Source organism: Rutilus rutilus (assembly GCF_951802725.1).
Source record: "Rutilus rutilus genome assembly, chromosome: 8".
Taxonomy (NCBI): Eukaryota; Metazoa; Chordata; class Actinopteri; order Cypriniformes; family Leuciscidae; genus Rutilus; species Rutilus rutilus.
The window spans coordinates 22841955-22866092 of NC_140222.1; the positions used below are offsets into that span (position 1 = coordinate 22841955).

The 24138-nt window shown below is 37.0% G+C and overlaps 1 protein-coding gene across 2 annotated transcripts in view; it reads right to left on the minus strand.

Moving 5' to 3' along the window:
- The window catches only part of zranb3 (zinc finger, RAN-binding domain containing 3), a 62851-nt gene that overhangs the window by 970 nt on the left and 37743 nt on the right, over nucleotides 1-24138 (minus strand). For both annotated transcript variants that reach the window (XM_084415610.1, XM_084415611.1), the window contains exons 14-21: nucleotides 23430-23829; nucleotides 19536-19772; nucleotides 18111-18217; nucleotides 11991-12092; nucleotides 11752-11894; nucleotides 10849-10986; nucleotides 6723-7062; nucleotides 661-792 (exon numbers count right to left, since the gene is read on the minus strand). In XM_084415610.1, the coding sequence (XP_084271736.1) occupies nucleotides 661-792; nucleotides 6723-7062; nucleotides 10849-10986; nucleotides 11752-11894; nucleotides 11991-12092; nucleotides 18111-18217; nucleotides 19536-19772; nucleotides 23430-23829 (1599 nt within the window). The remainder of the gene's footprint in view (nucleotides 1-660; nucleotides 793-6722; nucleotides 7063-10848; nucleotides 10987-11751; nucleotides 11895-11990; nucleotides 12093-18110; nucleotides 18218-19535; nucleotides 19773-23429; nucleotides 23830-24138) is intronic.

Genomic DNA, 24138 nt, shown 5'->3' on the forward strand with positions numbered 1-24138 from the left:
GGATACTATGCATCCTGATAAAGTTCCCTTGGCCTTTGGAATTAAAATAGCCCCACATCATCACATAGCCTTCACCATACCTAGAGATTGGGATGGGGTACTTTCCATAAGATCATCTCTCAATGCAAATCAAACTAGCTTTTAGGCTAACTGAAATAAAACCATGCCAATCTCTAGGTATGGTGAAGGCTATGTGATGATGTGGGGCTATTTTAATTCCAAAGGCCAAGGGAACTTTATCAGGATGCATAGTATCCTAAAAAAAATAAAAAATAAAAAACTTAAAAATAAAAATCTGCCTGCCTCTATGGGAATTTAACATAGGGGTGTACTAACTTATGCACCATGTATTTTAAGGAAGAACATTTATTTATTTACGATACATTATTCATTCACAAAGAAAATTGGTGTCCTTAAAGGTTGGATTTTTCCAAATTTTTTAAATTAAGGCATTAAGTTCAATTTCCAAAATATGATTTTTTATTCCTCTTTTTAGTCAACTTTAGCATGGGTGTATTCACTTATGCATAGCACTGTATATATATATATATATAAAAAATAATAATAATTTGATCTTCTTTAAATTCCATATAATTTTTATGTAAATAAATAAATAAATAAATAAATAAATATATATGAGTATATATGTGTTTGCTGTACCATACGATGGCAGACGGTGCAAAGGGTTTGAAGGTTGTCCAGGGAACACTGTCCTCCCCCTCTGTACACAGGGTTAATGTGGTCCACCTGCCAGAACTGTCCTTCCACGGGACTCTGTATCATCTCATTCAGCTGCAACACAATGTCAGATAAATCATCAGATAACACAACGTGAAAAGAAACATTTGAGTTTGAATTCAGCATAAAATTAATAAAACAAGTGAACAAATATTTCTTTTTCTATGACTGATATAATACATATTATTTTTATGCCCAAGTGTCCGATAACCGATAAGAGGAATCTTTTTATTTACCGATTTTATTTGCGGCTTTTTTAAACATGAATAACTTTACATTAATAATAAACATTAATTAATAATCTTTTTTTTAATCATTAATAACAACACCACAAATATTTTTTATAATCCATCAATAATAATAATAATAACAGTAATTTTTTAAAAGATGTTATTATTAACAATAATATTGAATAAAAATATTATTTATTATTACCAACAACAATTTAATAGAAATATTTCTATATTAATAATAATTATAATCCAAAGTATTTTTATCACCATATCACCAATATTGTTTTGTTTATTTAATAAAAGTACTATCATTAAAAGTATATTCTAATAATAATTGAATTCAAATAGTTAACAACAACAATAAATAAATAAAAATTGTGTTGTAATTAAAAAATATTATTTTAAATATTATTAATAATATTAATACATTTTAACAAAAATATTAATAATAAATCATTATTAACAGCAGCAGCAACAACGATTTAATAAACATTTTGTTCTTTGTTCTATTATTAATTGTTACGAACTGCTCCAAGACACGAAGGTAGAGATCCAAATGCAGCTTTAATGACGGGGAAATCCAGACACGTAATCAAATAAACAGGCAAAAGGTCAAAACCCAGGTAGGCCGTCCAAACAAACAAACAAACAAACAAACAAACAAACAAACAAACAAAACAGGCAGGGGTCAGAGGCAAAAGAGTAATCCACGGAACAGGCAAGAAATCCAAAAACCAAGAGACAAGAAACCAGGGAAAACGCTCGGGAATGCAGTGCAACAACATACAAAACTTCGCAGTGAGTGAAGGGGTGAACCAGGCTTATATGGGGTGAACTAAACAAGAAGATGAGATACAGGTGAATGTGATAATGAGTGCTGATGAGTCCAGGCAGAGAATGATGGGAGATGTAGTCTGTGAGTGAAAGGGAGAGTCTGGTGTGGAGTGCCCTCTGGTGGCTCTCAAGGGCACTCCAGCTGGTGACCGTTACAATTAATAACAAAAATAATACTTCTAATAATTTTGATAAAAGTACAAAAATAGTTATAAAATATGTTTAATAATAATAATAATAAAAGTGTTGTTATTTTCATTACTAATATGAAAAAACAAACAATAATTAAAAAAATATATTGTTTATTATTAATATATTAATATATATTTTTTTTTTTGTGAATGTAACTGTTAAGCTTAAAACGTCCCCCAGTAATCAATCATTTTATCCCTTAAAAACTCATCTTTGATCACCAAAATGAAAATTTTTCATGCCTTAAAATAGCTTAAATGTAACTCTATAACACCCTTGCTTCATTGTAAATTAGTCCCGCCTCCACTCACTCACACCAGCTCAAAATACCTGATCCACTCGACTTTACTGTAGTAAACGCTGCACGATGACAAGGAAATGCAAATACTGGTTTAATTCAGCCATACATATTTGAACAGGAACTAATTCAGAAGAGAAAGTGGAAGAGTGAATTATACAGGCTCGTCTACAAGTCGAGAATGGTAATGCGTCTGATATGATTAGCCTTTGGCTTGACTACGTTATCAAACAGCTAATAATGTGTTGCTAATGTTACTCAAACCATGTTCCCGTTCGCCATCTCAGAGTCAGACTGCCTTCTAACAATCATCAGAAACGCTTTGAACAGCTCAGAACGTCAGTGAAGAAAGGCATATAGTTCATCATAACATCATAATATACATAATTCACCCGCTATATTGCCAAATGTACCCGATTTTTCATATCAACAGAAAAATATACTCAGGATAACCTGGCTTCTCAGCAGTTAATGATATGCTAAAGCCCGCCCACATGTTGACGTGATTGGTCACATGTTTGTGATGTAGAAAACAAGGGCGATTTTTTTTTTGTCTTTTTTTCACTGCGGTTTTAAGGAGAAAATACTCAGCAATGGTGTTGACTGATGAATTTGCACATGGTTTAGACATTGATTTCTCACCACAGGGGGGTCATTAAGTAAAACAGTGTGAATGCTGATTAACAAATATCAATCAAACCAATTGTCGGTTTGTCACTTGAAACCCAGCACCACCCAAGAGAGTCTGGAGTGTCTTAAAAGTGTCGCTGTTGCGCGTAAAGCCTTTTCATTCCTGTTGTTTTATTGAACAGCGACATGAAAGTGCTCTGAATAGCCCACCGGGAACTCTAGGAAAACATAATTCCCTCATTCCAAACCGCTCCGCGGGCTTTTCAACAGACCGCCGTGGCGAAGGACTTCAGGTGTTTCACCAGGATTAAAGCTCGAGTGGAAATCACAAGTGGAAGATCAGCTCTGGGAACACAAAGAGGCCGAAGCCAAAGCGCTGGCATTTCAGTCGGCGTCTGTTTTTATCCTCGCGGTCTCCAGGGGAAACAATGCAGCGCTAGGAATCAATCCTCTCCTTCCCCCTCAACAGAGTCGGCCAATAATTATCCTAAATCTCTCAGGAGCCCCGGGGGTCGCGGCACGGAGGATAACCTCCCGGTACGAGAGTGGGAAGTTTCCTTCCTAGACCTCGGAAGTCGATAAGTCAACACGTACACATGCTAATGCTAGGAAACGCCAAACGCACACAAACGTCTCCCTGTAACAATCCTTCGCATGTACGACAGTGAGCTTGTTTGTGCGTCGAGGGCACTTGGAGCTTAAAGCGCGTTATTGATCAGGCATCTGCCGCTCGGGGCTCTAACAGAAAAGCCGAACAAAAATCAAACCTGCACCTCGTAGCAATGCACTGTGGGAAAAATCAATGGCAATCTGACAGACTAGGCGTTGTGTTAAGGCTGGATGCTCCGGGGAGGAAAGGACGGCGGGTGTTTGTGTGCTACACGATGAGGCCAGGTTTTGTGTGTGTGTGTGAACTCCACTGATAACTCTATAGAGAGAGTCAGAGAGCAGACGCCCAAGGCCGCTAAGCTCTTATTGCCTCTGCAAGCTAAACAGGCCATCTTTATTTATCTTTCTCTGTAAGCAATATTTTCTCAATAAAATGCAGCGTCTGCCGAGCTCCTTTCGAATGTTTTGGGGATAATTCTGGCTAATGTGCTTTTGGAAGCGACTAATGCACACTTTTCGGAAACCCTGGCCAACATCCCAGACGAAATGAGTCCTGGTCGTACACCCCACGCAGATCCTGCTAGGGGAAGTTTTTGAACAGAAGGAACAAGGGGGTAATCGGACGCTTTTGGATATGGATAGATCTCAGAAATTTAAAAGGAAAGAAAACTTACAATTGAGGTCTTGTTAATATCTCAATTATTTCTCTCTGGAAAGCAGATGATGATGTTGATGATAATAGCTATTATTATTGTTATTATTAACAACAACAACAACAACAACAACAAATAATAATAATTATTATTATTATTTTAACAACAACGTTAATAATAATAATTGTGGCGCATTTAATAATGATGGCACATTACCGTTTATTATTATCATTAATAATAATAATAATAATAATATTAATGATGATATTTTATTACTATTTGTGGCATATTTAACAGTATTTGTTGTTAATAACAATAACTATTATTAACAACTAATAAAAATAATAATAATAACTATTATTAACAACTAATTACAATTACAAAAATTTCACTTATTATGATCATTAATATTATTGTTATAAATAACAAATAATATACCAAAAATAATAATAAAACAATATTAATGACTATTTTATAATTATTAATATTACTATTATTATGATTATTATTTGTGGCATATTTATTATTATTTGTTGTTAATAACAATAACCATTACTAACAACAACAACAACAACAACAACAAATAATAATAATAGCAGCTATTATTAACAACTAATAATAATAATAATAATAAAACATGCCACAAATATTATTATTATGATGATCATTATTATAATTTAAAACAATAACAACACTAATATAAATAATATATATTATTATTATTATCATCAACAACTAACAACAAAAATATGCCACAAATATAGTAGTAGAAGTAGTAGTAGTAATAATAATAATAAAATAATTGTGGCATATTTTTATGCAAGCATTACATTTAAAGAAATACATTTGAAGTTAAAAAAAATTATAATAAAGAAGGTCTGCACTCTTAATTTCATCTTAATTATACAATTCACAATTGGGGATAATCATTTTTTTTAGAGTCTAGTGTGCCTATATTTACTGTTTTTATTTTGGTCTTGACAACTAGTAGCTGGAAGAGCGCAGTGATTACTTTAAGTTAAAAATACGGAAACTTTATAGTGTATTTGCATTGCAGTTTTAAAACAGACCAGAATAAGCATGATGAGTGAATTCACTAAACATCTGAGCAAGTTTAGCATGGAATATTTCAGCATAAAAAAAACCCTAGACCAATGTAAAATGCCGCTATAGTAATACAGGGTTCCTGCAGGTTTCAGTTAGTCAAATTTAAGACCTTTTTAAGACATTTTAAGACCATAAAGATTGAAATTTAAGATCTACACGACGCATTGCCAAAAAAATATTCAAATCAAAGAATTAATTTTATTTCAGTGAATTCAGTAATTGAAAAAGCATTACCTTAATTTAGAGATAAAGCAATCACATTAGTAACCTTCCAGACCCAACAACGCGTGTCAGAGAAAAGAACAGAATCAGATATAATTTTTTTATAGAAAATTGTACTTTGCATATTATAGGCCTACTGTAAAAAACACATAATTAGTTGATTTTAGTTGATCATAGTTGATCATAACTAGAGATGAAATGGTATGAACATTTCATTTAATTATTATAGTGCCAAAAATTACCACTGTTATCACAGAATCTGGTTCAAAAAGTACTAATACTACACAATGAAATCAATTCACCAAGTTTTACGTCGAAAAACAGCAAATAACAAATAAAATTAGCATCAATACACACTAACATAAACATTGAAATAATACGATTAAAAATGATAGCCAGATTTTATAAGTGTCTTGCAGCATGTTATATACTAACATGTACAAGTTCAAATAAAGTTGACAAAAAAGGTTTTTATAAAAAGATAAACCTCACATATTTCAGACTTTAATTTATCTTTTTTGACTCATTCTTTTTATAAAAAATGATTTACTGATATTTACAATACAGTTTAGCTTATCTTATATTATTAATAGTAAAATTCGGTCCGATTTTCCCGTGGCGTCTGTCGTTGCTATGCAACCATGCACTGCGCTCTCCACAATGACAAAAAAGTTTTAGTGGCTAATGGATTTCCACCGCCGAAAAACACTTGCTGTAGCTCTGTTACAAGATTTATTTACAGAGAAGAGAAAAACACCCGTAGTGTTTGGGTGCACACGCATCCTTCATGTCTTTTTTCATGTTGCTGCCTGGAAAAAAACTAGCGCGTCGCTTCTATTAGAAGTGCGCTTACCGCGCGCCTACATTTGAATGAACTTGAGCGCGAAAAAGACGCGATATGTGAACTGCCTCTTGGCGAGCGACTTCCATACTTTTTTGCTACTTTGTAATAACTTTCTGCGGCCAGCGTTTCTGGAAATGAACGAGGGTAAAATCTTTTTTAAGACCTAACTAAATGAAATTTAAGACCGCGGATGAAAATCTGGCTGTTTTTAAGACGTTTTAAGGCCTTAAATTTAAAGTTCAGAATTTAAGACTTTTTAAGACCCCGCGGGAACCCTGTAATAGCTAGTAATATAATTGTCACCACTGTCACTCTTTTCTGGCCAAGAATGAGGGCATGAAGCTCCTATAAATGTGCCCAACCTGTTTGAGAGGAAGTTGTGCCAGCCAGGTGTTGTCCAGCATCTCCTTGCGGTGTGTGTGCGGGGCGTCCCGGACCTGCACGTACAGCTGGTGGGCGTTCAGTCCGCAGTGCTGACACACACCCTGCTCCGTCTCAAGCACGCGGGCGCGCATGTACCCCTGATTGGAGCGCAGCTGGAAGTCCTCCATACAGGCAGGGCTGCAGAAGCCTCCTGCCCAGCCAGAGTGCTCCCCACTGGGCTTCTGGCAGGACAGACACAGGGGGGTCCCTGCCGAGTCCACGGCCTGCAGGTAACCGGCCGAAGTGTTTGTCTGAATACAAACGGAGCTCTCGGATTCGCTGCGGACACAAAGACACAATATAAAGCAGATTTTTACAGTTTCTGAAGGAACGTCACTGGTGCTGGCTGTGAAAACACTTGCTGCTACACAGTTACTAGGGTGTTCTGAGTGGTTTTAGAGCAATGCTATGCAGTTGCTATGATGTTCTTGATGGTTGCCTATGTAGGGTTGAAAATAATCAAAGATATTTGAAAATGAACAAAGACATTTGCTTTAACTGTTTCAACCCCCCTCTTTCTTACACCAAGAACCATTAGTAATTCGTAAAAACAGAGGTATTGATAATGCTCAAGGCCTGTAGGCCAATTTGTGCGCATCGGGGGTCTACGAATTGTCACACCTTTAGTACAGTGGGGGAAGCTGTCGTTTTCTAATTGGTCAGTTTGAATGTCTCACATTTGGGTTACAGTCATATGGTCAAGTAAGGGATATTGCAACTGTCTTTTATTCTCTGGCTCTCTCTCCTTTTCTATCTCTCAGGTAACATTCTACATATTTGCTGGGTACGATTAATGGAATAGGTTTTTATCATCTCATGTATTTATCATCTATTTTGTAACTATTTAAAGTTAAATCATAACCATATTGTCATTAAACCCTTTCAATTGCAAATGCTGTGCTAACTCGTTTTTATTAGGTATTAACTTTGATGCCACAAATAAATATCTATTAATAATTGTTTCAAAAAGAAACTAAATGACAAATAGAAAGTCATTTCTGCATAAGTTATCAAAAACATAAAAATATCTGTCATTTCTGACTATTAATAATTAAAAAAATGCATAAATATGGCACATATTATTATTATTTTATAATTATGTAGATAGTTTTAAAAAGAAAACGTAAAATGACACATTTTGCAAGTTATCGGACCCTTAAACAAAAAATAATATGTAATTTGTGACTAATTATATTGCAAACTGCATAAATAACAATAGCTTTAACAATAATAATAATGTAATTATTACATTTACTGTTATACTAATGCAGTTATTGTTTAAAAAAAAAAAGTATAAACCACAAATAAAAATTGGTTCTGCAAAACAGTTACTGGACACTTAAACATAAGAATATGTAATTTTTGACTTTATAGATTTGCTAGAAACCGCATAAATATGACACTAACAATAAAAATAATAATTTGTATTACTATTATTATTATTATTTAAATGTATTGTTCCAAAAAAGCATAAATAAAATTATACAAAAATGTCGATTTGCAAAAAAACAAAGACAAAACAGCAAGACATAAACACGGCACAAATAATAATAATAATTATTTATATTATTATCATTATACAAAGTACGTTTTTGTTTCAAAAAGCAGAAAAAATCTAGACATAAAAATCTGCTCTGCATAAGTTTTTGGTCCCGTAAACCAAAATAATCTGTCGTATTGGTCATAAAAAAAATCATTTGACTTCGTCACAAATGTTGGCAGGCATCATCACATTCAACCACAAAACAACCCAGCATCTTCCTTCGCCGACTAATTTCACGTCTCCCAAATATGATCAATGTGTGTATGTGTGCGACTAATCTTCACTGCGCTAACTAGTCTAAAGTTAATCAGGAAAGACTTTCTCTCTAATACTCCATCAGTTCTCACTCTCTCTCTCTCTCTCTGGCTTCTTCCTCTTTTCTCTCCATCTCCTAAAAATATCCAGCCCCAGACAGCGCTCAGTACGTCGCAGTTTTTTCCTCCCGCGGTTTCCATGGCGACGCCGCAGCACTCGCATGTGTGTGGATTAAGCTCTTATCCTCTGCACTAAGCATTCTTGAGCACACTCTACACACACACACACATCCCAGGTTTACAAGGTTAACCGTTCGCTACTACACACATAATCACATGCGGAAATGCACTTTCAAAATAAATTGTCACTTGCTGTGCAATATATATATCTTTTTTCCAGAGAGCAATGCAAATTCATAAAAATGTATCTGTCAGCGTCAGTCTCCACCCTGACCATGGGGGGAAAGTAATTTGATGATCCAAAAGCCAAGTGAAAAATATATCTATTCATTTCCATTTCTGCATTAGATACACCTGGGGTAGCAGCCGCCGCGGTTTGAGGTCTGAGCGCGAGATCTCATCGCGCAAGAAGAAAGTCTGATGACTTTCGCACGTACAGACAAAGTACGAGAGGAAACAGCTGTCACATATGATCAGAAAGCCGTGCCGTGGCTGACAGGGTGTGTGTGTGTGTGTGTGTGTTGATGACTTCATCAGCGATTGCTGCGTTATTCTCTTGTTCCTGTCAGAGCGGCGGTGTCGAGAACTCGCTGAGATTGTGTCGTTTGTGTGGTCGCCTCATCAAACCCAATGTGGAGAAGGTTTAGAGTTTTTTTTTTAAAGGATTTAATGTTTGAAATACTCTCTAGATGCTAAGTGGGTGTTGCTGTGTGGTTGCTAGGGTGTTATGAGAGGTTTTTGCTGCATTGCTATGATGTTCTTGATGGCTGTCTTTAGAGATGGGGATCAGGATTTCCAAATACGGATTTCTTGTCATCATGATCAGCCAACCATTCAAGCGTTATTTTTAAGTGATATCTAAGTTCTCTATTGACTGTCAACGTTAACCCCTTACACCCTGAAGGCATTTTTTAATGATTTCACATCTAAGTGGCATATTTAAAAGGAATTGTAACTAATAACTTGTCATCATCAAGTACATGGCCTCATTTCATAGAAAAACTTTCAAAATGTTTGGAGGTACTTATGTTACATCACTGCTGAGAAAACACCAGAAAAAGTGATGCAATGTATTGATTTATTTTGTTATTATTAATGCTTGACATGATGACTATTAGAAAGTATATACACTATAAACTCTAAATTGCATTTTCTGTAAACTGCTTTGAAACTATATGTATTGTGCAAATCGCTATATTGAATTCAATCCATGTTAGGTCATAAAGTCGAGTTTGGGCTTGTTCATAATCATGTCAACTGCATCTGGGCCAAATTTTGTGTTGATATCTCAAAGCAATCAAAAGTTATGGCATTTGGAAGTGGAACCATGGCAGCCTTTATCAAAAGTCCAAAAACCTCTCTCTAAACAAGTGATCTGGGTGTTTTACTGAACATAAGAACTACTCATAAAGCATTAAAATATTTATAATTACACAGAGTAACAAGTATTAAGATCCTTATTTATGAGCGATGATCTTCCAGCGCTGTTTCAGCTGTGCGCTCTAATTCTATGGCATACGGTAAATCAAGACCTGTCAATCTGAGCGATTGATCCAATCCAGGCGCTCTCCGGCTGTAAAACAGTGTCTCGACCCACCATACCCCGAGATCCAGTTTCCATTGGCTGAACTTTCAAATGACGTTGGAAAACACTGCGTCAAGTTCGTGACGCGATCAGATCCCGGAAGTCCTATAGCTTTAGCCAAGCAGCATGTCAGTGTCACTCCGTGAGTTTATTTTTAGGATCTATGTGTCATGTAATGTAGTGTGTGAGCTCGTTTGATTCAAAACAACCTTCTCTAAATAAACAGGTGCGATTTACTATGGTTTACTAATGTTTCACGAAGTTATAAAGCAGAACGTAACTCAAAAAGCCTAATCGGTGTACTGTTTTCGTGCGCATCGGCGGCGTCTTTTTACGGTTTTACGTCAATAAATCGCAATCGGTTGGTGAGATCGGCCAAATTTAGTGACTACCGATCGAGTCATAGAATGTGGTTATCGACTGGAGCGTCCCTAGTTGTCATAGCATTGCTAGGTGTTCTTGGGTGGTTGCCAGGGCATTGCTATAACATTCAATATTGAAACCTGTTGGTGTGGTCAGTGGGTTTGGATGCGGATCTTCCTTTCAGGGCGACGTTGTCCTTGTTGATGATGCGGAGGGCTCCGCCCTCTTTCTGGGCCACAGCGATGGAGGTCTGAGCTACATCCTGTTTGGAGAGATACCTGAGAGAGAGAGAGAGAGAGTTAGTCTGAGAACCATAAAGGGAACATCATGGTGCCATTAAAGGAAAGTACAGTATCTGCTACTGAATAAAACTCAGAGCTGATGCTTGTGTAACAGAACAACAATCTGACTCAGTGTAATATGTCAGGAAATCCTCAAATTAAAAACCTCCTCAACAATAATTTCACATGATTCACAACCTCATGTAAAACTGATAAATATTGTGCTTTAATTTAGGTCAACTTAAAACAATCTTCACATAAACCCATTACAATAAATGTCACATTTACCTGCCCTTCAACATATCAGAGGCTCAATCTTTTCTGTTGGCCCAGTCAGACCGGTTCAGATTTCTACTTGCCCGGGTAAAATGGACAAAAAGTTATTGTTTTTGTTGTTTTCGACCTTGTAGACAGTGCTTTACAAATTTTAGGTAGGTCCAGCAGGAAGGATATATACAGAAATTGAATAAAGTTATCAAACACTTCATAGTCTTCACTGCATAAATTATAAATTAAATATAGATTAATCCTTATTAATGCTACAAAAGTTATTCAGTTGATTGTCTCCTTTTTTGCATTCTAAATTAAGTAAACTAAAGGTTCAGTGATTCTGAAGTTGAAAATGTTGAAGTGTGTGGGGAAACAAAATAAACAAAAACAGCTTAATTTGATAGACATCCGCATGTGAGCTAATCAGATTGAGATGCGCCCACATGTCCCAATCCTCTCCAGCTTTGATAGCGTATGTGTGTCTTCGCTTGCCTGGAGGTGCTGCTGTGCCGTCGCTGTGATTGTGTGAGTTCCTCCAGCAGCAGGATAGGGCTGTGAAACGCTCTTCCACTCTTTCTCACCATCCTCTGCCTCATCGCAGTCAGAGAGCTCCACTCACGCACGAATCGCACAACCTGACAGACACACACACACAGATGTGTTTCAAGAAATCTGATGAAACAGTACTTGAAGATCCCGTCACACACACACACACACACACACACACCTACCTGTCTCCTGTTCTCGCTGTGATTGAATTCTGGTGGCAGTTCCTCCCAGTTCTGCAGTCTGATATCCAAGGGAATGAAGTTACAGTGGAGCGGGAGGCCATCCTGTAGAGAGAAACACACACACACACACACACACACGCATCAAACTCAGTTTTGACCGTATATACTGAATATTTACAATTTATTTATTATTTTGTTGACGATATAACATTAACCAACATTGTGAATATGGAGATATTTTAACTGTTTTTATATGAATTTCCTCAAGATTGTGCTAGTGGACTAGTTTCGTGCCAATATTTAGAAATTTCATTTCTGTGAATCAGTTCTTTCAAGCTGCTAGATTCAATGAATTGGTGCAAAATGATTCATTTGAGTCTTCACTCAGAAGTGTTCACAGAAACCTCTGTGGGGCATTTGACCATTTTAAAATGTTTTAGTAAAAGCGTATGTAGGTACAATATTAAGTTGTTGCACATAACTAAATTATTAAAAAAATTATTCAATATTTATGTTTAGTAAATAAGGAAAATATGCCCAACACTTTTTATCGAACATTCTGATCTCAACGTTTAATCTGGGGAAAAAATAAAGGTAATTTATGAATATATATATGATAAATATAATTAATGATATATATATATATATATATATATATATAAATGGATTCAAAAAGATAAAATAAAAATAAATAAAAACATTACCTGACATGATACACAACTTCAGTTAAAACAAATGAAATATTTAAATAAAACCGATATTATATAAGATAATGAATGTATGGATTTAAAAAAGTGTATATTGTCTGAAAAATATTAATACACTATTCCATAAACCTAATACCTATAATAATTTTTCAATATAGTTAAAAAATAAAATTCTAATAAAATATTGAAACAAATCCAATTATATATATAAAAAAAACATATATATACATATACATACACATATACATATATATATATATATACACACACACACATACATACACATATATATATACATATATATATATATATATACACATATGTATAACAATATGATTCACAGCGCAGCTGAAACTCATGAAAAGGATAGGAAAAAAAGAACGATTTTAATTAAACAGATTTATAGTTGTAAGTTACTTTTAGACTGAGCAGTATTTCTACACTATAGCACAAATCTAATACCTATTATTATTATGCCTAAATATTTACAGAAAAATGAGTAACTATGATTTTTTAAAAAAAACAGATATAAAACAGCCAGTACAGTAGTTAGAGAATATAAAAACTGTATATAAAATATATATACTGAATATAAAAACTTAAAGAAAGGCAGTTTCTTTAAGTGAGAAATAACGAATATGAAGAAACACCTAAAGGTCATCGCTCAAGGTCATGATGACAGGAAGCTGTGGTCGACCAAGCAGAGACGTTCCTTAAAGAGCTGCCAATCACAAATATGGCCCTTATAGGCACCTGTCCAGTTCTCATACACCAGCTGGACCGCCATCCTCCAACGTCTGTCCACAGGGAACCACTAGGCCCTTTAGAAAATATTACATTTCCAGCCCACGGCAGGCCTCTTTTCCAGCTCTGCCTCTGTCTTCTTACGAAACTCCACCATTCATCACTGCTCAGCTGAAATCGCCTCAGGAAAAGCTCTTATTAAAAAACGAACCCGGATAATATTTCTCAATCAAAGTCAATTAGGGGCCCCCTGCTTATATCTGCTTCCATTTAATACAGTTGCAGAGAACTATAAGAATCCCAGCGTTACGCTGTACAAACGAGGACTGTGCGATTTCAACACTTTATTTGCCCTCAGATTAACACTGGAATCCCTGGTCATCCAACCGTGTGTTCAGGACTCTGGAACAAGATAATATTTAAGGCCGTTTTCACACTAGAGCTCCTGGTGCAGGTCTGAGTGAGTTAAGTATGAAAGAAATCTGGATGAATTTGTACAATAAATATATTTTTATGCCTTGCATACTTAAAGGGTTAGTTCATCCAAAAATGGAAATTCTGTCAGTAATTACTCACCCTCATGTTGTTCCAACCCCGTAAGACCTTCGTTCATCTTCGGAACACAAATTAAGATATTTTTTATTAAATCTGAGTGCTGGCTCACTCCTCCATAGGCTTCTAAGACACTATAACTCGCTGGCCCAGAAAATGTATTAAAGACATCGTTAATATAGTCCAAGTGACTACAGTGGCTCAATCTTAAGTTTATAAAGCGACGAGAATACTTTTTGTGCGCAAAAAAAAACTAAATTTTTTATTCCACTATTCATTTCCTTCTCTCTGGGCCTCGAGTTTTTTCACGTAGTGTAATAGCGCAGCGCTTCTGTGTTGCACGTCACACGCATCACACACATGACCAGCGTTGGCCAATAGTGAGCCTACGTGTGACGTACAACAGCGGTCCCCAACCTTTTTTGCGCCACGGACCGGTTTAATATCAGACAATATTTCCACGGACCGGCCTTTAAGGTGCGGCGGATAAATACAACAAAATATAAAAAATATATAAAAAACAATTAAATATAGGATAAACGTGAATCCAATGTGTAGGCTTACTTGCAATTTTATTAGCAGGGTACTCGTAATATCGCGTCTAAAGACAACTGAGAAAGTCTGAACACAAACAAAAAGCCCCCCAAAAGAAAAAAATCTCCATGTTTACGGTGCTGATGCGATGTAAGGTGGCGCTGCCAATAAAGCACCTATAAAAGCTGTCACAAAGAACCGATTTTAAGAACCAAAATGAATGATTATGAATATTTAAAATATAGCAGGAGACATTTTAATTGTTTAAACAAGTGTTTTCTGTGCAAAGATGAAGTTGACAATGCTGACTCGATCTTCGCAGTATGCCTGAACGCGCCCGAGAGAAATGCACATAGGCTATACGAATTATAAGCAGAGAACAGTCAGTTTTCTTTTGTTTTGAATTGTTCTGTTTAAAATTAGACATTTCAAGCTTTCTATGTCTCAGGTCTGTGAGGCAAGTAGGCTACCTTATACGCTGAATTTCGGTTAATTTATGAGATCAGCTCCAGTTCACGCGCCCGCGCCTCCGTGTCCTGATTAAATATTTTCTATTATATTTAGGCCTACTTCTTATTAAATCCTGGCAATTGGGTGATGAAACATTGATTAAAATTAAGATACAATTAATACAAAACGAAATACAATTTAAAGACAGGCTTTTTGCTTTCTGTCTGACTCTGAGGTCTCTGTGAAAGTTTTAAAGCAGTCTTTTTGTGCCGCTTTGAGAGCGCTGCACGTCCGTAAGGGTGAACAGTCCCATCCGAACAATTATTATTATTCTTTTTTTTATATATATATATATTTTTGTGAAATAGGCTACATTTCTAAATTAATGCGACTTATAGTCCAGTGCGACTTAGGCTATATTATGTTTTTTCTTCTTCATGACGCATTTTTTTACTGATGCGACATATATTCCGGAACGATTTATAGTCCGGAAAATACGTTAAGTTATATAGCCTATTCTTTCTGTGAGGCCCGGTACCAAATGTCCCACGGACCGGTACCGGTCCGCGGCCCGGGGGTTGGGGACTAGAGGATGGATACCCGACCCGAGCCCGACGGGACCCGTCGGTACCCGACGGGCCGGGCCGGGTTCGGACAGATATTTAGAAATTATGTTCGGGTTCGGGTCGGGCTCGGTCACATCAGCGCGATAAGGCATTGAACATTTTAAATTTAAAACAGCTTATTATGTAGGTAACGTTAGCCAATGTGCCTGATGCTTTCATTTGATGCAAACGTTCATTTTTGTGATTAAAATGCATGTAAAATTTGACCATAACATCTGTCTTCCTGTGTGCGCTAATTTCAAATTTGTTTATGTAGCCGTGACAACCAAACACGTGCATGCGCGTCTGTGTTAAGTGCGCTTGTTTCTCCGTGCGCGCTGATGCACTCATCCTGTTGACATTTCCGAATGCGTTCCTATACAGTAATAAAAGCGGACTTTCCACACAAACAAACGTACATGTGTCATTAGTATGAGAAAAAAATGGGATTTTAACTGTCGGTCTCGGGTCGGGCTCGGACATAAATATCTTTATGCCTGTCGGGCTCGGGTCGGGTTCGGTTACTGCTCTGTCGGACGCGGGCCGGGCTCGGACAGAAAAATTCGGCCCGATCCGCACTCTATTGGGGACCTCTGACGTACAACACAGATGCGCTGCGCAGTTATACTACGTGAAAAGACTCGAGGCCCAGAGAGAAGGAAATGAATAGTGCGTCACCGCAACATGAGGGTGAGTAATTACTGACAGAATTTTCATTTTTGGGTGAACTAACCCTTTAAACATTTGGTTTTCTAGGACATTTGGTTGTGAATTCTGTAAAATTATTGGCATAACATTATTGGCTATTTTTTGTAATCGCATCAGCATCAATATTTTATCAAGTACTGTATTTTATCATCTGAAATGTGCTGCAACTTTTATTCCAAAGCGACTTGTATAATGCAATTAATTTCCAACATGCGGTAGTTTCAGTTTTCATTTTAAATAAATTAGTTTTTAAGTTTGCCGTTTATACTAAATGTTTATAATGAATGTCACTATACTGTAATTTATCTTCATTTTATACTTATATTTTTAATTCCTGTTCTGAATACTGTTAAACGTAAGAATTTTTTTGGGAAGTTTAACTAAAATATGTGATTATAGTTTTTCTGGTTGCAAGGGTTTTGTTTTATTTGACAGTATTTTACATTATTTCTGAGCGTAATAATCACCAGATCCTCCCGTCAACCCTTATGACATCTCAAGAACTGCACTCCAGTGGTTCAAGTCTAGTCTCTCAAGTCGGTCCTTCAGAGTGTCGTGGACGGGCGAGTTGTCTAAGTTGCAACATCTAGCTACTGGGGTGCCTCAGGGCTCAGTGCTTGGACCACTTCTCTTCTTCTCTCATTACTAGGATCTATCATTTAGAAACATGGCTTTTCCTGTCACTGCTACACTGATGAGACAAAACTCTACCTCTCATGATCCAATGGTAGCTGCTCGCATCTCAGCCTGCCTGACAGACATTTTTGACTGGATGAAGGACCATCACCTTCAACTCAACCTTGCGAAGACAGAACTGCTTGAGGTCTCAGCCAACTCACTTCATCACAACTACTTCTTTCAGCTAGGTTCATCAACCATAACTCCATCCAGGTCAGCCAGGAACCTTGGAGTTGTGATTGATGATCTTCACAGACCACATTGCTAGAACTGCCTGATCCTATACACACACACACACACACACACACATATATATACATATATATACACATATGTGTGTCTTGGAGTTTCTATATAATTATATAAAATGATTGTACATTTCTTTTCAATTTATATTATTTTTAAAATATGATAATATTATTTATAAAATGTTATTTTTTAATATAGTATTCAATAACATACAGTGTGTAAAATTTTTCATTTACATTTTTTATTATACTGTTACATTATATATAAAAAAATTATGAATAGTAATTTTCTAAATAAAAAGTAATATCTTTTAAAATAGTAGAACATTTAATTTAATTTAAATAAAAAATGTGTTGGGGCCAGTGAAAATGTTGGCAGGCCAAATATAAATCTGAACTCTTCGCTCAACTGAGACAGCAAAAAACATCTTTACTCTTTACTCATCTTTACTTTATTCTAATCCTTACTAAAAAATCCTAACTTATGAAGGCAACTAGTTTATCTAGTTTTTTTTTTTTTTTGCAGTGCTTTAAAATGAATGAATATAAACTGTTCATTCAAACAGTCTAAAAGTAACTTACAACTATTAGTATGCTTCAAATCTATTATGAAAATTTGCAACTCTAAATTTAACCCCAAGCACCACCACGGTAATTTTGTCAGCAAAAGAATCATTGATTCAAAACATTTGATTCGATTCACTGAAACACACAATTCATTTGAACCCGATTCACAGAGATGAGATGCCATTTTGATACTGAAGTTTGAATAGGATACGCTATTAAAACTCACAAAGGTCACGAATAACCAAACAAGGAAGTGCCGCAAAATTCTAATATCTATCATGAATATTCAATAGCTCTAGGGGTGTTTGGGTTTATCGTCCTCTTTACCTTGTCATAGATGTAGATCCTGTCCGTGTTTTTGCTGGCACAGAACTTCAGACGGTCGTACACGCGAACAGAGTCATCCGACTCCTTTTGAGTGTGATCTTCATTAGCTATCAGAGAGAGAGAGGGAGGGAGACATGATGGGAAAGTCGGAATGACTAATAGAAGGAGGAAAAAAAGAGAAGAGGGCAATGAGAGGACGAGAAGAGCGGACGATCATTATGCTCCATACCGACCACTGATAAAGGTCAGGTTGAGCGCAGCAGAAACGAGCGCTCTAACGATGCTAACGAACACTATATTCAGCAGGTACGGAGTGACCTGAAACGATCCTGCTGTTCTAAGAAATCGGATTTGTCCAGATTTCGTCCCACAGAGCCGTTCTACATTCATTTGGGTCAGGCTCGCTGTAAAGGCGCCCCATGAGGCTTAGTTACCAGAACCCTACCGTGGACTAAAATAGCCGAGCCGTCGCCGGCTGGCCAATCACTCCATGTCATTAAAGAGCTATTATGCGTACTGTATGCTGGTGGGAAGCTGGGAAGGTCTGTGTGTGGTACCGTAAAGGTGGGTGTTAAGACAAACCCAGCAGTGTCTGAAAATTGCACTCTTTATAAGAATGGTGAACGCTTGTCGATTGTCTAGCTTTAAAATGGCCTGTTATTATCCGTATTTTATATAGACGTGCTCTTAGCTGCAGTGACGCAACTGTGAAATTGTTCTTAGAAGGTAATTTTACTTAAAGGGTTATGAGAAACGCAATAGGAGACAGTTCGAAAAATGTACAAGCTGCTACCTAAATTGTTATAGGTTCTTTAATATCCAATTTACAATAAATAAATACTATCTATCATCTATCTATTCTAGAGTAACTATCTATCTATCTATCTATAGTATCTATCTATCTATCTATCTATCTATAGTATCTATCTATCTATCTATCTATCTATCTACTATTTATCCATCTGTCTATCTATAGTATCTATCTATCTATAGAAACTATCTATAGTATCTATATATAGTATCTATCCATCCATCCGTCTGTCCATCCATCCATCCATCCATCCATCCATCCATCCATCCATCCGTGTTGCTTGCTTAAATTTTGATTTTGTTTCTATTTAAACGTTTAATTTATTAAAATGTATTCTTTTTAAAATGTTACAATTAAATTAAAATTACATTTATACTTAACAATCTTGCAATGCTGTAAAACGTGTCGTTCACCTTCTGAAGTTAGCGATGAAATTTAGTTCAATTCAGATCTTCATATCGGTAATTGGGCACTTAGAAACAAATCAAAACCGTATTGGTGGAGTATCTGTCATAAACAATATCTGTCATTCTAAATTAAATAATAAGAGAACCTACATTTAGGGGTGAATTATTCCTTTAAAATCTAGTACTGAAACTGTGTTCGGAACAGACCTGGATTACTACTAGGGAGTGTTTGTGGGTTGAATTCATCACTTCGTTGCATTTCTTGAGATATATCCAGGTGCGTTTCCTCCACATCCTGATTGGCCCGTTGGCTTGGGCGTGCGTGTGGAGTTTGTGGGGTGGTTGGTTCACTTTCGTGGTCTGAATCAGAGATGCAGATGGTAGTGAGCGATGTGGACGAGGAGGATGAGGGGGGGTCCGGTAATGAGGAAGGCGGGCTAAGAGCTAATAGAGAGAGAGAGAGAGAGAGAGAGAGAGAAATAGAGGATGAGTTACATTGATGGAGTTAACGTTGGTCGTGAACAACACTGTCGATTGACCACATTTCATGAGACAAAACTAGTCTGGTTAAACTGATACTTCACTCAAAAATGTAAATTCAGGGCAGAATTTAAAAGCTCTTTTTATGAGCATTTGAACGACCAAATTTTCCTTTATTCTGGCAAACTATCCCTTTACTTCGGGCCTTTGGCTGGTGAGCTCATACCCAGAGAGGGCCGTCACAGTTCTCCGCAGTCGTCTGATGTGAAGGACATGAAGACGCGCCGGCGTTAACGTCGAGCACACTGAGCGAGGAACAGATGCTGTCTGTTTTGCGTTTGACTGATTTCCTTCCCTCAGACCAGCAGTTTCACATCTCTCTGCCATATGGCGCCACGGGACACGGCAAAAAAATAAAAAATCCCATCTACATTTAAAGCCTCCCTTACGCCCTTCCATCTCAGAAAAGCATCTTTATGATGTCGAGGCGCTGAAATGCATTATCTGTCTCGTAGCTGTTGTCTCACCGTCTCCCCAAGGGGACGATCGTCAAAAACGTGACGGGACGCTCCGTCCATAATGATGAAGTTTTGATGCGCTTTATTTGGATCTGCGAGGCTGTGGAGGAGTTTGATAATTGCGATTGTCTTCCTTCGAGGCCGCTAATGAATTTCCACACCTCTGATTCGCTCGTTTGCCTTCTTTTTTCGGATTCTGTCGCTCTTCTTTTTCACACCATCCCCTCCGAGCTTTGCATTACCCTTTCTTTCTCGCCCTCTCCTTCTCACTCTCGCTCTCGCTGAAAGGTCTCGTATGGATCTTCTAAAATGTCAGCTGAATTTGTGAGAAGCCGAATAAAAGCTCCACTGCTGTGCTGTCTCTTAACAAGCGGGCTTGCAGAAAGAAAGCCAGACACTAGCAGAAAACAACTCCCGCTGCGTATCTGAACCCTTATCACTGTCTGGAGTGCTCTACGGTTCCACCTTTGTGGCCGCGGATCTGTAACAGTCCAGGACGAATGGATAAAAAGCCCTGTATTCGTAAACTCACCGCTTTCATTCGGGAAAAATGAAATGCAGAAAGGTTGTTCGAAGGTGCAAACGATCAAACGGAGGACTGCTGTGAATATCATGCAGATCATGCACCGGTTTCAAAACTGAAATTGGATGATATTTGGATGAGTTGTGTAGATTGCGGAAATTTACCTTGACGGCACCTTTATGACAACATATCTATAAAAGTCAAAGGCAAACAGGTCACAAGTGCTGCGTTCGTAAACGCTCACTTTCTTGGTTTCATTATTTATAGAAGGGGGAAAACAGGTTTCGTTCAAAGAAAGACAGTAAAGAAAGAAAGAAAGCAAGACATCCAAAGGCCAAGCTAGTGCATGATGGGAGGTTTCAGAGGACTACAGTGAATGATATGCAGAACAAACTGAAAGGTTTGAAAGCATAAACACCTTGAGTTGTGTAAATATGCATTTGCCCATGACAGTGTTCAGATCAACATTCCTGGTGTCTGATTTTACCAGTCTGAAAAGTTGCCTGGCTTCTCTCAAAAAACAAGTGTTGACATACCGTTGCTGTCGTTTAAAAAAAAAACAGCCTTTCACTCGAGCTTTGATGGGTGTGTGTTGAGTTGACAGACACACAGCGCACCGCATGTTTGTTTTACGCTTCAAATTAAGCTGATAGTCACAGAGAATCAGATATTTGCTGCAAATGATTGATCTACAATGATGTGGTGTCAGCGTTGGGACTGTTTTTGTGAGCGCAAGCAGTTGCTGTGAGAGTGAGAAAGAACGTTTAATTACTCACACGACCCAAGTCAACTTTTGTGATATTTTTAATAGGGTTGTCGACGTGAACGTGTAATTTTAAATCCTTAGCATGTGAAATTGCGTCATTAACGTCACGCAGTTAGATGATCTTAGAAGTCGTGAGTTTATCACAATGAGCATCTACAATAGCGCAAGCATCTGTAACCCTGGTAAGCAGACAGTTCTATTCTAACCCTTTAACACGATTTCGCTTCCCTGTTTGCGATCAGGTCATTTTAAGCAGCTTAACTATGAGATTAATCACACAAAAAGGTGCGATTAATCGAGATACATTTTTTTAAATCTATAGACAGCCCTAATTCTTAGGTGAGTTTTGCCTGGCACCAATCACATTTTTTGTCAAAAACATCTAGTTTAATATAATATAATAAAAAAAATATTAAATATTAGTATAAATTATACATTTTTGAAAACTTGTGACTGCAGGTCTATAAAAGTAGGAGGCAAATAGCTAAATGCCACTTCACTATAGTCTAAAAATACAAAATAACGATAATAATAATAATGCTAACTCACAACAACAATAAAACACTCACATATTTTGTAAAAGAAATCTAGTTATAGATGCAGTTTTTAGAAAAGAAAAATCACATGAATAAAGAGGAAGAACATTTTTAGAAATTAGTTTTTTTCCCCCCATTTATATATTTTTAAAATATATCAATTTTACAATTATTAATATTACACACACCTTAGCAAAGCATCATGGTTTTTGCTATATATATATAAATAAAATAATGTTTTTTTATAATTAAAAAATATATATATATGTACATTTAATTAATTAATTATTATTATAATTAACAGCTTTCAAGTCCTCTTTCATTAAATGATAAAAGAGCAGTGAGAGAATTAACTTTTTTTGGTGTTCCACAAAAGAAAAAGTCATGCAGGTTTAGATTGACATGAGGATGAATAAATCATTACAAATTTCTCTTTTAGCTAAACTATTCTTTTAAAGAACAAAGAAAACATATCATAAACCGTGTGTTTTAAGTGAACGCGTGTCCAGATTTTGGCTTTCAAACACACACAGAGATGTACGTGTGCAATAAGACAGCAGCAGCTGGCCTGGTATGTGCTTATATCTCTGTTTGATTTTGCATCACCAGGCTGTTGTCAGAGGACAGGCTGACGATCTGATCGATGGCATTGGAGTTGATGGCGAAAACAAAGCTTACGAAGATTTCACAAACTTTTCCAGTGGTGACGCTGAACGAAAGCGGCATTCTTGATTTGACAGGTGCCAAAATCCATTCCGCCTCGCCTTGGCCGTGATAATGAGTAATTTTCAATCTGATCTATTTCTGTCGTTCACTGTGCACACCTCCTTTTTAGTCTTCAAGACATTTCTGCCTGTTGTTCTTTCATATTTGGATTCTCTTGGAACTTCTGCGACAGAGAGGAAGGAAGGTTTCGACATTGCTTTACTAAGGATCAGGGCCTTGGATCTGCCGTGCCTTTATAAAGCCGATCAAATACGAAAGGGGTCCAAAAGTCTGAGACTAAACTGAAAATCTGGGGTTCAAAATCTAATTTAAACCTAGAAATAAACAAGGTTTTAGGATTTGAGTGCTGCTGTCACTAAAACAAAAGCTAAACGCAAATCTAAGACAATTAAACTCTTAAAATAGTTGAACTTTAACAACACAACTTTCCTCAACAAGCCACAAGATTTGAGGCTTTATCCACGTTAGTAGCACGAATGAGTTAAGCACATACTGTAAGATAAAACTGACTAATGTAAACACATATGGACATGGTATGTGTGTAGATATCACCTTTCTGCACATTTCGTGGACTTTCACACATCTCACAGCGTAGCAGCAGCCCGCTGTTAGAGAACGTACATGCCGAACAGTTCCACTTCTGATTGTGGAGCGGAGCCTGCAGTCCCGCCGAGAGCCTGCGGGGGGCGCACAAGGGGCTGCTCTTACCCCCGCGTCGCGACAAGGGGCTAACCTGCCTAAAGCGCTTCACCTTTGGGGAAAAATCCTCCCCCTGGTCGGCCTTCAAATCAGAGCTCTGGATCTCCGGTGTCCGGATAGGCTCCGCCCCCTTTGGTAATTGGGGAAGGGGAGATCCGTCGGAGGCTGAATCCCCAGTTCGTTTCCTCTTCTTTTCTTTGTTCGCAGAGGGGGAAAAGAATGATCGGATGTCGTGCTGCTTGTCCCTTTCAAACTGTGGCGGATGGGAAGAAAAAAAAAAAAAAAAAGAGCACTTTTTGTGACACACAAAGTGAAACTTCATCTCATGACAGCAAAGTGACGAAACCACAGACACTTCTGAAAGAAAAGCACTTTGTGAGGTTCAGGTTTCAACGATTGGAAGCCTAGTCATGTATAGGGATGTCAAAAGTACCAGTTCTGGCACTAACAATGTCAATTCAGTCAACGATAATGAAAACAATGAATGTTAATTTTCATGTATATATTTACATTTTTGCATAAAGCATATTCTTATTTGCTGTGTTAATGGTATCATGACAAC